At 41.4% G+C, this 17,797-nt stretch overlaps 1 protein-coding gene across 4 annotated transcripts in view; it reads right to left on the bottom strand.

Annotated features, from left to right (window-relative positions):
* The window catches only part of Acsl1 (acyl-CoA synthetase long chain family member 1), a 65,766-nt gene that overhangs the window by 33,737 nt on the left and 14,232 nt on the right, over positions 1-17,797 (bottom strand). For 2 of the 4 annotated variants that reach the window (XM_027926913.2, XM_071610496.1), the window contains exon 2: positions 13,974-14,200. In XM_027926913.2, the coding sequence (XP_027782714.1) occupies positions 13,974-14,168 (195 nt within the window). In that variant the 5' untranslated portion in view covers positions 14,169-14,200. Of the gene's footprint in view, positions 1-13,973; positions 14,201-14,473; positions 14,578-14,688; positions 14,767-15,870; positions 15,972-17,797 lie in introns of those variants that run through there. The other 2 variants (XM_071610494.1, XM_071610495.1) reach the window with 2 other exon arrangements.

Genomic DNA, 17,797 nt, shown 5'->3' with positions numbered 1-17,797 from the left:
GAAGTGTCTGTTCAGGTCCTTGGCCCATTTGTTGATTGGGTTGTTTGTTCTCTTATTGTCTAATTTTTTGAGTTCTTTGTATACTCTGGATATTAGGGCTCTATCTGAAGTGTGAGGAGTAAAGATTTGTTCCCAGGATGTAGGCTCTCTATTTACCTCTCTTATTGTTTCTTTTGCTGAGAAAAAACTTTTTAGTTTGAGTAAGTCCCATTTGTTGATTCTAGTTATTAACTTTTGTGCTATGGGTGTCCTATTGAGGAATTTGGAGCCCGACCCCACAGTATGTAGATCGTAGCCAACTTTTTCTTCTATCAGACGGCGTGTCTCTGATTTGATATGAAGCTCCTTGATCCATTTTGAATTAACTTTTGTGCATGGCGAGAGAAAGGGATTCAGTTTCATTTTGTTGCATATGGATTTCCAGTTTTCCCAGCACCATTTGTTGAAGATGCTATCCTTCCTCCATTGCATGCTTTTAGCCCCTTTATCAAATATAAGATAGTTGTAGTTTTGCGGATTGGTTTCTGTGTCCTCTATTCTGTACCATTGGTCCACCCGCCTGTTTTGGTACCAGTACCATGCTGTTTTTGTTACTATTGCTCTGTAGTATAGTTTGAAGTCTGGTATCGCTATACCGCCTGATTCACACTTCCTGCTTAGCATTGTTTTTGCTATTCTGGCTCTTTTATTTTTCCATATGAATTTCATGATTGCTTTCTCTATTTCTACAAGAAATGCCGTTGGGATTTTGATTGGCATTGCATTAAACCTATAGAGAAGTTTTGGTAATATCGCCATTTTGATGATGTTAGTTCTGCCTATCCATGAACAGGGTATATTCTTCCATCTTCTAAGATCTTCTTCTATTTCTCTCTTTAGGGTTCTGTAGTTTTCATTGTATAAGTCTTTCACCTCTTTTGTTAGGTTGATTCCCAAGTATTTTATTTTTTTTGAAGATATTGTGAATGGAGTGGTTGTCCTCATTGCCATTTCAGAGGATTTGTCGCTGATATACAGGAATGCCTTTGATTTATGCGTGTTGATTTTATATCCTGCCACTTTGCTGAATTCATTTATTAGCTCTAATAGTTTCTTTGTAGACCCTTTTGGGTCTGCTAGGTATAGAATCATGTCATCTGAAAATAGTGATAATTTAAGTTCTTCTTTTCCTATTTTGATGCCTTTAATTTCTTTCGTCTGTCTAATTGCTCTGGCCAGTGTTTCGAGAACTATGTTGAACAGAAGTGGTGAGAGAGGGCATCCCTGTCTTGTTCCAGATTTTAGAGGGAATGCCTTCAATTTTTCTCCATTCAGAATGATGCTAGCCTGAGGCTTAGCATAGATTGCTTTTACAATATTGAGGTATGTTCCTGTTATCCCTAGTTTTTCTAGAGTTTTGAACATAAAGGGATGCTGTACTTTGTCGAATGCTTTTTCCGCATCTATCGAGATGATCATATGGTTCTTATTTTTAAGTCTATTGATGTGGTGAATAACATTTATTGATTTCCATATATTGAACCAGCCTTGCATCCCAGGGATGAATCCTACTTGATCATGGTGCACAATTTTTTTGATATGTTTTTGTATCCGATTCGCCAGAATTTTATTGAGGATTTTTGCATCTAGGTTCATTAGAGATATTGGTCTGTAGTTTTCTTTCTTTGAAGTGTCTTTGTCTGGTTTAGGTATCAGGGTGATGTTGGCCTCGTAGAATGAATTTGGAAGTTCTCCCTCTTTTTCTATTTCCTGAAGTAGCTTGAAAAGTATTGGTATTAGTTCCTCTTTAAAGGTTTTGTAAAACTCTGCTGTATACCCATCCGGTCCTGGGCTTTTCTTAGTTGGTAGTCTTTTGATGGTTTCTTCTATTTCCTCAATTGATATTGGTCTGTTTAGGTTGTCTATATCCTCCTGACTCAATCTGGGCAGATCATATGACTTAAGAAATTTATCTATGCCTTCACTATCTTCTAATTTATTGGAGTATAAGGATTCAAAATAATTTTTGATTATCATCTGTATATCTGAAGTGTCTGTTGTGATATTGCCTTTTTCATCCTGTATGCTAGTAATTTGAGTTCTCTCTCCTCTTCGCTAGCATGGCTAAGGGTCTGTCTGATTTTGTTTATTTTTTCAACGAACCAACTTTTAGTTTTGTCAATTTTTTCAATTGTTTCTTTTGTTTCGATTTCATTAATTTCAGCTCTGATTTTAATTATTTCTTGCCTTCTACTTCTTTTGCTGTTGTTTTGCTCTTCTTTTTCTAGGATTTTGAGATGAAGTATGAGATCATTTATTTGTTGGTTTTTTCTTTTTTTAAGGAATGAACTCCAAGCAATGAATTTTCCTCTTAGAACTGCTTTCAATGTGTCCCATAGATTCCGATATGTTGTGTGTTTTCATTAATCTCTAAGAATTTTTTAATTTCCTCCTTGATGTCTTCTATAACCCATTGATCATTCAGTAACCTATTGTTCATTCTCCAAGTGATGCATGCTTTTTCCTTCCTTCTTTTATCGTTGATTTTCAGTTCCATTCCATTATGATCAGATAGGATGCATGGTATTATCTCTACTCCTTTATATTGTCTAAGAGTTGCCCTGTGACATAATATATGATCTATTTTTGAGAAGGATCCATGTGCTGCTGAGAAAAAAGTGTAACTGCTTGATGTTGGTTGGTATATTCTATATATGTCAATTAAGTCTAGGTTATTAATTGTGTTATTGAGTTCTATAGTTTCCTTATTCAACTTTTGTTTGGAAGATCTGTCCAGTGGTGAGAGAGGTGTGTTGAAGTCTCCCATGATTATTGTATGGTGGTCTATTAGATTCTTGAACTTGAGAAGAGTTTGTTTGATGAACATAGCTGCACCATTGTTTGGGGCATATATATTTATGATTGTTATGTCTTGTTGGTGTATGGTTCCCTTAAGCAGTATGTAGTGTCCCTCTTTATCCCTTTTGATTAACTTTGGCTTAAAATCTATTTTATTTGATATGAGTATGGGCACTCCTGCTTGTTTCCGAAGTCCATATGAGTGATATGATTTTTCCCAACCTTTCACCTTCAGCTTATGTATGTCTTTTCCTATCAAATGCGTCTCCTGTAGGCAGCATATTGTTGGGTCTTGTTTTGTACTAGCCTGTGTCTCTTGATTGGTGAGTTTAAGCCATTAACATTTAGGGTTATTGTTGAGATATGGGTTGTTCTTCCAGCCATATTTGTTTATTTATGCTACTAAACATGGTTTGTTTTCCTCTTTGATTATTTTTCCCCCCTTTACTGTCCTACCTCCCACTGTTGGTTTTCATTGTTATTTTCCATTTCCTCTTCCTGTAATGTTTTGCCAAGGATGTTTTGAAGAGATGGTTTTCTAGCTGCAAATTCTTTTAACTTTTGTTTATCGTGGAAGGTTTTAATTTCATCTTCCCTCCTGAAGCTTAATTTCGCTGGAAACACAATTCTTGGTTGGAACCCATTTTCTTTCAGTGTTTGAAATATGTTATTCCAGGATCTTCTAGCTTTCAGAGTCTGTGTTGAAAGATCAGCTGTTATCCTGATTGGCTTACCCCTAAATGTGATTTGCTTCCTTTCTCTTGTAGCTTTTAAAATTCTCTCCTTATTCTGTATGTTGGGCATCTTCATTATAATGTGTCTAGGTGTGGGTCTCTTATGATTTTGCACATTCGGCGTCCTGTAGGCTTCTAGGATTTGGGATTCTGTCTCATTCTTCAGGTCTGGGAAGTTTTCTCGTATTATTTCATTGAATAGATTGCTCATTCCTTTGGTTTGAAACTCTGTCCCTTCCTGTATCCCAATGACTCTTAAATTTGGTCTCTTGATGTTATCCCATATTTCTTGGATGTTCTGCTCATGGTTTCTTAACAGTCTTGCTGAGCTGTCTATGTTCTTTTCAAGTTGAAATACTTTATCTTCATTGTCTGATGTTCTATCTTCTAAGTGTTCTACTCTGCTGGTAGTATTCTCAATTGAGTTTTTAAGTTGGTTTATTGCTTCCTGCATTTCTAGGATTTCTGTTTGTTTGTTTTTTATAACCTCTATCTCCCTGTATAGTTGATCTTTTGCTTCTTGGATTTGTTTATGTAATTCATTGTTGAAGTGATCTTTCATTGTCTGATTTTGCTGTCTGATGTCTTCCTTGAGAATCCAGATCATCTGAAGCATGTATATCCTGAATTCTTTATCTGACATTCCATCTGCTGCAGCTATTACCTCTTCTAACGTTGAGTTGACCTGCATTGCTTGTGGTCCTTTCTTTCCTTGTCTCTTCATACTGTTCGCGTTCCTTTCTACTTCGTGAAACTGTTGTGCTATTGAATTTTCCCCCTATATATTTATATTGGTCTTGTATAGTTGCAAAGTCTCCCTCGCAGGCGTGGGCGGCGGCTCTGTCCCTCTGCGGGCCGCTAGGCTTGTTCTGTCGGTGGTCGCAGTTCTGCCTACTTTGCAGGCGCAGGCAGCGGCACTGCCCCTCTGCAGGCCTCTAGGGCTGTTCTGCCAGTGGGTCGCAGGTCCGCCTACCTTGCAGGCACGGGGGGGGGGGGGGGGCAGCTCTACCCTTCCTCAGGCCACTGGGCCTGTTCTGTCTGTCGGTTGCAGGTCTGGCCTGTTCTGTTGGTGGTCACAGTTACGCCTACCTTGCAGGCACGGGGGGGGGGGGGCGGCTCTGCCCCTCAGCAGGCAGCTGGGCCTGTTCTGTGGGTGGTCACAGTTCCGTCTACCTTGCGGCGCGGGGGGAGGGGGCGGCTCCGCCTCTCAGCAGACCGCTGCTCCTCTTCTGCCGGTGGGTCGCAGGCCCGCCTACCTTGCAGGAGTGATTGGCAGCTCTGCCCCTCGGTGGGCCACTGGGCCTTTTCTGTCGGTGGTCACAGTTCCACCTACCTGGCAGGCGCGGGGGGTGGGGGGCGGCTCTGCCCCTCAGCAGGCCGCTGGGCCTGTTCGTGGGTGGTCACAGTTCCGTCTACCTTGCCGGCGTGGGGGGAGGGGGCGGCTCTCGAATTTGTGGTTTTATAGTAAGCATCAGAAGTGTTTTCAACTTATGAAGCCACCAAAAAGAACCAGGGAAGGGGACAGAATGACAGAGAAGAGGGAAAATAAGGAAGAGTGAAAAAGAAGTAAGTGTACAGGGTGCAGAAGAGCCAACTGCCACAAATAACTCATGGCTCCTGGCCACTGACCCAACTCACTAGACTGTTGAGACTCGGCTAGAAGTACAGGTAGCCTGGCCAGTCCACAGTGAGGTCCTCCTGACACTCTGCTTAGGATGGAACACTCTGTATTTCCCATCAGGACATTAACTCATTCATGGCATTTCTCAATGGTATCTCTGGAAAAGCACAACTGTTTCCTATATTCTGCAGAGTGGTTCTCATGGCTGTAAATGGGGCAGATGCGATTCAGGGGAACAAGACACAAGCTTGTTCTGAAGGAGCCCAAGTCTTGCCCTTGAGTGACCAAAGAGACTCCAAGGATCCTTGGCTGAGAAGAGTACGGAAGAAGTCAAAATGGACAGGCAGGAGGAAGACTGGAACCTGAGGAGCACAGGCTCATCCTACAGTCAAAGTCCTCAGTCTGGGGAGCACCTGGCACTTGTTAGGAAAGGGAATTACCAGGGCTGAACCAGAAACTCTGGGGGTGCAGTCCAGTAACTGGTGTCTCAATAAGTTTGTCAAGGATTCTGGTCCAGGTTAAAAGTTTGAGAAGCACCATCCTGGAGCCATTCTCCAACAGAGAAGTGGTGAAGGTCAAGGCAATGCTTTAGAAAGAGCAGGGAGTTCAAGCAGTATGTAGAGCAGGATGCAGGGAGAGACGAGAGAGAAACCAATGTACTAGACCAGGTTGGTAGGCAAAAAGAGAGAAGCCCCTCAGCACCAATGCATAGCATCTGACAGGCACCAGTATGTGGTAGAAGAGGAGGAAGGGGATCCAAGGGCTGAGAAGAGAGCAGTTCCATGCATGCAAATGGAAGGCCAGGGGCCAGTGGGTAGGTTTGAAGAAAGATACTGGTTTTAGCTTGGATATGGAGATAGTATCCCTTCAAGACAGGCCACCTGTCTTGGTCACCATCCCAATTCTCATTTTGAAAATCACTGCTCTAGAGGATCATTTTATAACAAACTTTTAGTTAAATAATCCTTTAGTTAGGTTTAAATTTTGAGTGGTATATAATCTTTAGGATTTTGAGAAACATGGAGATAAAACTGCCAAATCAAAGCTAAAGAAGTTAATTATATCCCCTGTTAACCTGAGGACAAGATATTTATGATTACTCTAATTAGCAATTAAACTAATTAGCAAAAGATTGAAAGGGAAGCAGTGATGAGATGTATGCCCAAAAGAGGCACAGGTAAAACAGGCAAAAAAGTTACAATGCCACTAAATTATAAGGCATGTACTGGAATTTTCAGAGAAGGGTAAGTGAAATGGGTGCAAGCACAAACAAGATTTTGTGCTTTGAAATTTGTTACTTTATGAAATAATCACATATTAAAGAATCATCATATTTTAAATTAAAGAAGTTTTGAGCTTTGAAGCTATCCATTAACTACCTGACACCTCTAAAAAAGTATAAAAATAAAGGCAGACACTTCTGAAGGCTGCTTCTAACTTGCAAAAAAAAAAAAGAATCATCATATTTGATGTGCATAAGTATTCCCATTCTTTTTGAATAAAAATGTTGTACAATACTGAGTATTTGCAACCTCAGTTACACCTACAAGCAGCAAGGACAGCACTTTGCCTGCCGGGAAGCATGGCTAAAACCATTGGAGCCCCCAGTGTCTTCACATGTTACGAAACAGTCACTTCAAAAGCAAGCATTTAATTACTAGGTTATCCAAGTCCACCTGGCTATTTCTAGGAACGTCTATGGAAATGGAAAATAATTTAAGTGTGGCCTTCTGTCATAACCTGCTGATTGGAGGTTGGGGGCAGAGGCAATTAGTTGTGCTCAAGAAGCTAAAGAGAGCTAAGGAGACAGCTCTGACCAGTCATTAAAACTGGGAGTCAAGGAGATTATGGGGTTTTTATGCCTTCTGTTATAGGCCCCTTTCATGTACAGGTTACATAGTTTTTTCCAGTTTTAAAACAAAACAGGGTTCATTGAACACACTACAGCCAAGTCAGTGGTCACCATTATATTCTCCAACATATATATGAGCTAAGGTGCCTTGGAGGTCAGTCTCCCTGCATGCTGAATTAGGAAATAAAGGTTCAGGCTGAATTAGAATAATAAAAGTTCAAGTTCTCCTTCAAGTCAGGAAGGGAGAAAGCTAGGGGTAGGAAAATGATGAACATCTAAGGATCCGTTGCTCCCAAGACTAAGGCTCTTGCCAATACTTGATAAATAGGAACACTTGTTGACGAGTTATTCTGTGCACTTTCATATTTAAATGCAAAAGCAAATTACATCCCTGAGATTTCTCAGAGGCACAAAGGCCCAGGCTTTATAAATAGTGGTCTCACTCATACCAATCTACCTAATGCGTGTCTACAGGCCTTATTAGTATCAGGTAAATGCCTTATTGGGTTACTGTTGTTCATTCTCAAGAGAGGGTTGGAAGGGGGAGTGGGCAGGAAAAAAAAAAAAAGAAAGACAAGGCAGCGAGGGAGGAAGGGGAAATGAGAGGAGTGAGAGGAGGAAAAGAAAGAAAAGGAGCAGTAAGAAGTGACTTCTAAAGAGATTGCTGACCACTTAATTTTAACACTACATCCCATCTTTAGGGGAAAAAGCAGCATGTGGAACCCCAGTCTGAGAGGTAAAAAGTGATTCTGTGCTTTTTCTGCATAAAGTATATCCCTCCTAGCATTTACATTTTATAGATCTCTTCCTCTGGCCAGGCTACCAACATTCGTTTCTTTTTATAAAAAAGAACAAAACTGCTTTTCTCTCCAGTGGCCCTTCAGAGGGGGTCTCTGGCCATCAATTTCCACAGAGGCTCAAGCAACTCTAGATTCTGATGCAGCAGACCAGTTTTGCTTTATTTTGCAGTACTGGGGATCAAACCCAGGGCCTTGCATGAGCTACACCCCCCATGTAGATGAGGTGTTTTAAAGGTTAGCCTATGGGCAAACCCCTCCACATCCCCCACAACAATTTCTGATAATGAGAAGGACATTTGGATGACACCTGGACTGTATGCTTCACTACAGAAAGTCACAGGGTAACAGTGAACCCCTGGGTTTGCTATCCACTACATTACTAGCTAACTTCCCAAGATCCTTTACTCAAGTGCAAACAAAGCTTCCCTGTAACAGCCAATGCTGGGTTTCCAATCATGCCTGCAGGAAGGTGAGTATTTACTGAGTACTCATTAAAAGCCAGTCACTTTCCAGATAAAGAAACAGTCTCAGGGAGACACTTTCCCTTTCTAGTCCCAGGTCTATGAAATAATAGAGCAGAGCTTCAAAGCTAGATCAAGGGGACACCTGGTCAGGTAAGAGTTTTGCTTTGTGGTTGCAAGCAGGTTTCAGACTTGCCCATGGGTCACTCACCTGCATCCCTGAGGAGACGAGAGTCCAGATCACCATTGCTTAGCTGGGTATTTTGATTCTTCAACACTTTCCTCTAATTCTCAGAACTTTCTGTTCTTTCCACTCCTAGTTCATTCTCCAATTTCTAACTTCCTGAGCTCCCAAGACCCCAATCAGAGGATTTGATTGAGGGAAAAGGTGGGGTTGGTGGGGGGTAATGACGGAGCATAGCAAAATAGCTAGCTCCTCACCAGAAAAAGTCTGCCACTCACAGGAGGGACAATATCATCCTCCCACCTCAATGAAAGAGGAGAAAGTTTCAAGTCACAAAATCCAAGTGGCCACAAACACACAATGTTGGGAGGACTACCTACAGAATTCTTACCTGCCAGCCATTTAGAACGCACACGGCACTTTGCTTCACCTCTGCCTCGTCCACAGGGACCATATCTCCTACCCTTTGTTGCCAGCCTTTTGGATGTCAGTGTGCAACAGGGATATTATCAAGTGGCACAGAGGAGGCAATGTTTGTCATTTTTTATTTGGCCCCGGTTGGCCCCATTTGGGGGAGACTGTTTAAAACTCAAATAAATATTAACAGCCTGCATTTCTGGGATTTATGTGTACATGTGTTCCTTGTTTAAGGATCCTGTGAGAAGTGGCATCATTTCAAAATCACACGGTGTTTTCAGACCTGCTTTATCATATTTCTGTACAGTGAACATTAGCTTTTTCTTCCTACTAAAGGGAACCCAGAAACAAACACTTCTTTAAAAATAACAATCAACCTCTTTCTTTCCTCAAATTCCTAAGACAGATACTTAATTCCCCAGTAGCCTGGTCTTGGCATGAAGACCAGAAACTCTGCCTCTGGCTCTCTCTAATTCCCGCCCCTCACCTGCAGGGCACTCACCCAGCTGCCACGGCTCCTGCTGATACTTCCTCCACCTAATCAAACCCCTAGTCACTTGCTAGAGTGTTTCTAAGTCTGCACAAAAATCTTATAAACACCTTACCTCAGTTTCCTATGAGTGTAGTTAAAAAAAAAAAGGATTTTAGAAAGGCATATATATACAGCACTCGAAGAACACTCTCCATCCACCCTCACCATCCCAACTGCTAGGACTGCTTGCTGAAAATGCCCTCATATGTTTGAACACTTTTCAGGAAAACATGGCCAAGAACTCTTGGAATTGCCCAGGGTAGAATTAGGTAGTTAAATTTTTGCTCACATCTTTATTTGATCACCTGAACATTACGCCATGATCAAGACAAAGGAAAAATAAGCCATGGGGGAATCTATGGTTACAAATGCTAAGTAAATGCTAAGATATAGACAAGATTGACGCTAGGAAGACTCCAAGTAAGAAGCCAAAGCACTAGACAAGAAAACCCTCTGCAGTCTCATTTGCACCTCTGATCAAAAATATATCTGAAAACTACTCGGACCCAAGGCCACCCAAAGGTGAGAATGAGGTTTCTATTTACCAATGACTACAGAAATATTAATAGATGGTGTCACATTTACAAACAGCAACAGAAATAACCAATGCAACAACTGTTCCTAACCTCCCTTGGTACTCACATGCTACCTTCCACCTGAATCAAACTCATTAGTCTAATGCCCCATCCTATGGCTGCCTTTGACACTCCTGCAGACTTCCAGGATGGCATGAGAGAGAGTCAGTGATACCACCATCCAAACCCATCTGCCCTTCTCTGACAGCTCCCTCTCAGGCTTGACCCTAAATGTCTGCTTCACAGTAGTATTTGATCCTGCCCAATTCAAAAAGAGCTCTCCAGCTTAGAGCTGGTCCCCGATGCTCCAGTCCAGGAAGGCATCACCTTCTTTTCAGTTTATATCATCACTACCTCTACAAGCCTCTAGTGTGAGTTTTCATGAAAACTTATGAATCAATGACCTGTTTTCTTCTCTTAAAGAAATGACTTATGCCAGTTTACAAGTGGTTCTTTACATATACACCTGGGTATAAATTGTTCATATGGAAAAAAGTGATTCTACCAGCCACAGGGAAAAAAAAAAATCATACTCCATAACATGCTCCATACATATCTTCTCAACGTGGGCTAAGAATTCTAACTCATGTTGCGGTGTGCATCTGAGTCAAGAGGTTTGTGGTTTGCCTGTGCAAGCCTTGGCATTGAGAAAACCTCCAGTGAGCTGTAACTTTTGGATTTTGAAACCAATACACACAGGGTAATACTATATTTAGTTTACTTCTTTCAAGTTCTTACCCGAGAATGACCAGTTTTAAGAAATGAAAACAGGTTATTCTCATTACTTAGTTCAAGGATGGCTCTCACTCTCTGCATGGATAGGAGTCCCAAGCAGTTCTTCGCACTGACCTATACATTTTCACAAGTGAGAGGCCTGTTCCATGGCTCCAGCCAATTGCGCCTTCAGATTCACCTGGACTGAACTAAACTTTCCTTATTCTCAGATCTTCCCTTGCTTGAGCCCTGGTTATTTATATTATACAGCTTTCAAACTGCTACAGTGAAGGCAATCCAACAGAGTCCCAGATCTTCCACTGACTCTATGGCATATCTTCATCTCTCTGGGTTCAGTTTTCTCATGTATAAAATGTGAGTGTGAAATGAAAAGACTTTTAGGGAAGAAGAAAGCTAACATTTCCTGAAATGTTATTGTGGGCCAGGCAGACACTGCGTATCTGCACTGTCTTCTTAGCTGAAGGAGGGCAGAAGCCATCACTTCTGTTTTCCAGATGAGGTATATGAAGGCCACAAGAGTCAGGGGAACGTGCCCAGGGCTGTCTGGTCCAGCAGAGGAGACGGCCCACCCCTACCATGGCTCTCCAGCTCCCCAGTCCTTTCTGGCTCCAACATGCTCTCGTCCTTCCCTTAAGTGAAGCCACTAGGTCTAACCCCTAACCATGCCAAAAGGTTTCCAGGCGCGCCAGGGAAGAGCATCTTCACTAGGGGGTCATGGCTCTTAATCTGACCAAGAAAACTAGACCAAAATAAACAGAAAACCTTGCACATTGAGTATAAAAGTGTTTTTAAAACAAATAAAGTCCACAAAGACTGCTTCCATCCTCTGCTCAAAGTTACAGAGCAGCAGTAAGCACAAAACTTCAGAGGATGGTGCTCCTCGCTGGCCAGCAGGGACAGTCTGGCTTCAGGTCACTGCTACGGGTTGGTGAGCTGTCACAGAATACACAGGCATGGGACTCTTGGGACAGGGTATGCTCAAAAAACCAGATGATGCTCAAAAACTTAAGAAAAGCTTCTGGACTCTTGGTCCTAAGCCCAGCTGCCTTGTGTGGGCTACAGTGTGGGTCTTCACTGCCTTTCCCGTATGGATCCGCAGCATGAGTGCTGACGTCCTCTTTATGACCCTGAGCTTCATTCAGAGGAAATTTAAAAGGTGTAGTTTACACAGATTCTCTGTGCTGCTGCTTTAAAAAAATGGAGCTGGGAAACAGCCAGTGTGGGCTGTGAGGAGAAGCGGCCAAACCAAAAGTGCAGACTCCTCTTGTTTTCATATGCACGCAAAGCTGATGGGAAGAGGAGAGTGATAAAAACCCAGTGAGATGGGAATGGGCTGGTGAATGGCGCTCCTGGTTCTCAAAGCAGGAACAAAGCAACAGCATTTGTTCTGATCGTCAGTCCCTGAAATAGTTCCAGATTAACAGGATTTTCACCACTACCTTATGAATGAATGAAGCTCTTCTTTCCCTGCCATATCAAAGCATCTATAACTGGTAAACACCACATACATACACACACACACACACACACACACACACACACATTTTTGAAAGGCAAAGCAAGTTCAGTATCTATTCCTAAGACCTATGAATTCTGAAAATCAGAGCTCTATTTCTATAGCCACAGAGGGAAAAACAGGAAGTCTGTATACCGGATAGTAAAATTATAGATTTAATTTTCTTTCTGCTTATCTGGAGTTTTGAATTGTTCTACAGAGAACTTGTATAATTATTTTAATAAGGCACAACGACTTTATGCTAAGCTAGAACTTAAAAACCACATTGTAAATGCCCCTACAACTTCTCACATAATAAGAATTAGGCATTTCTTACACTTATTGCTAAATTAGAAATGTCTACCCTTGTCATTGCCAATACCCTTGCCACAGCGATGGCAGTGCCACCGAGGAATGCTTAAAACCTCTTGCCAACCTCTTAGGAAAAGTTAGATTCTACTCCTTATCCATATGTAATTAGCAGAGGTAAAATATTAAGCTACCTTCACCTTCTCAATAGGAATAAAATATAAAGCCAACTTTTCTCTACAGTAGTTCATTCATTCTGTGTTTCTATAGATCTGGCATAAATTGGGTTGGTAGATGAAAATTTCATATGGATGAATCTAAGAACTTGTCTAAAACAAAAAACTAATACTCACTAATAACAAAATGTTAGTAAGCAAGCCAGGGCTCTCTGCAGAAGGATACATATGCTCCTCCTTGGCATTCAGCTGAGAAAAAATGGGGAAGGCCTCTTATTCTACCTCCACACCTAAAAGCAATAAGTGAGGGGATCCTGTGTTTCACCACATCCTTCTGCCTATGTGTTGAAAGTTATAAACACTGAAAATTGACCTAGGGAGAGGAAAGCTAGCGGCCACAAAGCAAAAAGCAGGTAAGGGGTCAGAGTGCCACTGAGAACTTGGCTGCTTCTTCCTTTTCAACCTTTCACTTTTTTGTAAGAACCCTACAAAGAGATGAAGAAGGCAAGGAAGGCAGAGCAGGAGCACTAAGAAAGAATCTTCCTGAAAGGGTCTTGAGGTTTCCCTGTACCTTCCCACCCATTAGCCCCTAAATGCATATGTTCTGATTTAATTTTCACAACTGGGAGGGCATGGCCTTCAGTTTGACCTGCTCATATACAACTGTGACACTCAATAATTCAAACTTGGGTGTCTCTCGAATGCTCTTATTTCTTCTTGTCCTATCCTAAATGTTGCAGCTGTTACTTTGACAAGTTCCCATGCTAGCCCTATGCTATGTGACATCCCAGTGTCCCTTTCAACAGTGTGAGGATGAGTTCCCAGTAGCAGATGTTACACAAGTGAAATTCTCCTTCCTGGAACATTTGTTTGACGCTCCCCTGCTGGAATGTAGTACCCCTGGGGACAGAGGCTGTCTTTTTACTCTTATAGAATTCTTCGTGCCTACACAGAGCCCAAGCCAGGCTGGAAACACAGTGTGATCTCTGGAACGCTCTTCTGCGACTGTGGAGAGATGACCGACTAACAACAAACACCTCTTCTGTCCCTGTGCCCTGAATTTTGGCTTCTCTTTTTACTATTACCAAGAACCTCTGTTTGTTGAACACATTTCTGTTTTACACAGTGTCCTCACAAACACATATTGGAATGTGACTATGATTTTGATATATCACCTTCAAAGGGCTTAACCAGTGGGGGCAATGCAGAAAAAACCCAGGAGGCAGGCTGGGCCTGTGACTTACCGGCACTTCCACTGACTGCATGGAGAGGTCACATGGTGGCTTCAGGGCTTTGGGCCTCGTGGCGTACCAGAAAGTTGTGATAGCTGCAAACGCTCCAAAGCCCATAAGTGTGTTGGTCGGAAGGGTGCGCACGTACTGCCGGATGTCAACCAGCTCTGGCATTCGAAAATACCGGAACAATTCGTGGGCTTGCATGGTCCTGTGCTGGTGGTGCCCTAGGTCGAATTCTGTCAGAACAGAAAACGTCACATTCATTACAGAGAGAAAGGACGCCTCACCAGAATCCCCAGAGGCTGTGGCATTCAGCCCACAGTCTAATAGCCCATGATCTGGGTCGTTCCTGGAGGTCAAATTTCATTTTTATAAAAAGAATTTAGGAATTCATTTCTGTTCCCTTTCTCCATTATCTTGTGTTTAAAAAAAGGAAAGAAAGAAAACAAATACATTATTTTGCTTTTATTAACCACACTAAAAAGATTTTACTCATAAAGAATTCTTACCACAAGATGCTCAAATAAGTGGCACAAGTTTCTACTTTCTTCTGGGATATTACATCTCTGTTTTCTTCCACCTAATCGAATACACTCCACTCCCTTTATCAAGGCTAATGGGGACACAAATGCAAAGATCAGACAAGCCCAAACCACCTACAGTCTCAGAACAAGTTCCTCAACTGGTAAAACAGACCAATCTAAATTTCAAAAATGTCTCTGACCTTGCTGGTACTCTTCCCACCACAAAAGTGGAATATAAATGCTGGAAACCCACAGATGGCTATTCCGACTAGATCATTTTCTTTTATATTCCCCAGGACATCATATCTAAAATAAATGAATAAATTGGTGTCCATAAACTTTAAACCAAACACTGGAAATCTAGAAAGAGATTATCATATAGTATTTGAGAGAAAGTATAGATTAATATTTAGGATCCAAGATTCTGGAATTAAATCTGGCCTCTCCAGCTTGTTAGCTATATGATTTGGGACAAAATACATTAGCTCTCTGTACCTTAGTTTGTTTTTTTTTTTTTTTTTAATCTATAAATGGAGGTGAAAATAGTACCTATCTCATTGGACTGATTCAAATAAACAGTTTAGGATAATGCCATACCCCAGAAAATGCACAATAAATGGTAGATATTGCTATTATTTCCTCTACCAACAGTCTGTGATTAGTCCAGAAGACACAACAGTAAGTTACTCAGATGATAAAAAACAATGCTTGCCTACAGTCTTCAAACTTAAGAAGTCAAAACACACAGAAGAAAATCAGATGAATAGCTTGATAGATGTCAAAGCCTCAAACTTAATGTTACAGACAATTTATATATAGTCTAAAAACTAAATGTGTAGTACCGATAAATAAATGAGAATAATTCTAATAAGAAAACTGTTGATGAAGAACTATTCTGAAGATTGGCAGCAAAGGGAAGGAAATAATAGTAAATGAGCTGGAAGCCTTTTCTTTGGTAATTCCGATAAGTGTGCACATTGGCACTCTAAGTTCAGATGGTACTTGTGAGCTACTTACCATATATTTCCTTAAATAGCTAGGTTACAAGACTGAAAAGATTTTTCTTCTCTTAAATATAGAAATTTTCTATGTAAACTCAAATCTATACTATTATATATTTTTTTTCAAAGAGTAGCAAAATATCAAGCTGCTTTTACTAACCAATAACTTCACAGGAACCAATATAATGCTTGGGCTACTATGGCTCTGGATAAGATGTGCATGCATGTATGCGCATGCATACACACACAAACACAACATACACACAACACACACACAGAGGGAATGTCAAGGTTTAACATGACGAGAGAAAGAACAGATAAGCCAATGTCTTCAGGTCAAAACTCTGGAGAGAAAGCTCCAGCACTCACAAAACCACTCACCATCTGTGTCACCAACAGCTGACTGCTAGGTGACATACCACTGCAGAAACAGAAAAGGGCAGCAGGCTGGGGGTGGAGCGGGGGCTGGAGGCGCTCGGCTGGCGCTTGCCCGGCCTGCCAAGGTCTTTCAGGGCACTAGTCACATGCCGAGTCATACACTGCTGCCCAGTGGGCTAAAGGTAACTAGCAGACAAAATCCATACTTGACTTCTCAGGAGAACAGGGGGTGGAGGATGGGCCAATGAGGAGCTGGGAGCAGAGTCACCCCATTGCTCCACCCATGGGCAGGGACCGGCATCAGTGAGTGCGGCTGCCAGTACCAGTTCTGCAAACAGACACTGTTTTCTTTCTGCTCAGCTTCCCATCAAGAAGAGACAATGGGCATATATATATATATTTAAAAACCACTGGAATGAAATAAGAAGTTGGGTGCTTGGTCTAACCAACATGAGACATACCCAGAAAGAAACAGATTGCTAAGAGCTCACTCAGCACAGACTTATTCTAGATGAATTCATTGGAATTGTGCTACTCCTGTCACTGTGCACATCTGAGCACCTAGGTTGTAATGGCACTGGGCTAGGAGTATTGAGGTGACTGTGCCAGTGGCCGGGTGTGGCCTTCAATGGGCTATCTAGTAGGGGAGACACAAAATTAAACAAGCAAGGTCCACCTGGTATCAGGGAGGGTCTTTCCAGACAAACTGTCCAAACAGTATTGCAACTCTACAATGACAACAACTTTAAAGTCTAATGTGCAAACTTGTCCTGCCCTCAAATCATTCCACCTTCCAGTTGTCTTCATCACCCTGCAGCACTTCAATCTGAAAAGTAATTATTCACCCCTTATAGCCCCCAACCCCAGGTCCTTCTCTCTTCTTCCCCCAAAGTTTCTTCAGTAATTCCCCACAAATTCTAGATTATGTGAATTCACAGGTGTTATTCAATAGAATCCCATCCCTGAGTGAGAAGAGCAAACAATTCCTTTCCACACAAAGACAGTCATACACAGGAGATTAATTTGTCCATTTTAAGCATCAGCAGCCAAGCTACAGTCTGCACTACACCAACAGGAAAGTTTAATAAGTCTGGGAAGAAAAAGTTTTTTAAAACTCTTCAGAAAACTGCAGATGACTGAATGGCTCACATGAAATAGTATTTTATTAGATGCTAATCTGTAATGCTAAGCATTTAAATTCAGCCAAATTCCTACATTTAGTGGGTGATCATGATAAGCTATTGGAGGTTTTAAGCCATTCCGCTCAGCTTGCAGCCAGGTAACAAGCTGCAAACCAACTTCAATGAACAAATTGGTTAATACTGTACATGGGAAAACTATGTATAAAGAACTAAGACAATACCCTATTTTGATCCATGTGAAAAACAACTCTCATGGATGAAACTGACAACATAATCTTTCCCCTTTAATTCATCTGCTATTAAGAAAAAGAAAATGAGGGCAATAAATAGCCCTGATGTGCTATATGTGAACATAAACACCATGCCTTATGACTGAGGTTTAACAAGTTTCTAAGAAATATTCACGTACTTGCTAATAAATGGTTAAAACTAACGGATAGATTGTGTTCTTATTTCAATGGTGTTCTAGTTGGAGTTTTTTTTTTATTCTTTCAAAAGCAAATTTCCATATCGTCATCTAAAGAAGTTTATAGACCAGGCGTATAAATCATGTTGCTGCTATTTGCTAAGAATATGATTCAACTGGCTTAAAGGCTTAGGAAGCCGGTATTTCTCAGTTGAGAACACACAAGGCTACGGACAGCTAGCTTCTCTTGCTACAGCTACTCTTGGGCATCCTTCTGCCCTCACTTACAAAAAGTGGATTTGCTCAGCTGGGTCTTTTGAATTGCCTATGAAGAAATTCAAAACGAAAGTCTAAAACTACAGAAATGACATGGGATGTAACA

Source organism: Marmota flaviventris, chromosome 3 (genome assembly GCF_047511675.1).
Source record: "Marmota flaviventris isolate mMarFla1 chromosome 3, mMarFla1.hap1, whole genome shotgun sequence".
Lineage (NCBI taxonomy): Eukaryota > Metazoa > Chordata > Mammalia > Rodentia > Sciuridae > Marmota > Marmota flaviventris.
The sequence above is the reverse complement of the archived record's forward strand: the minus strand, read 5'-3'. Positions and strand labels throughout refer to the sequence as shown.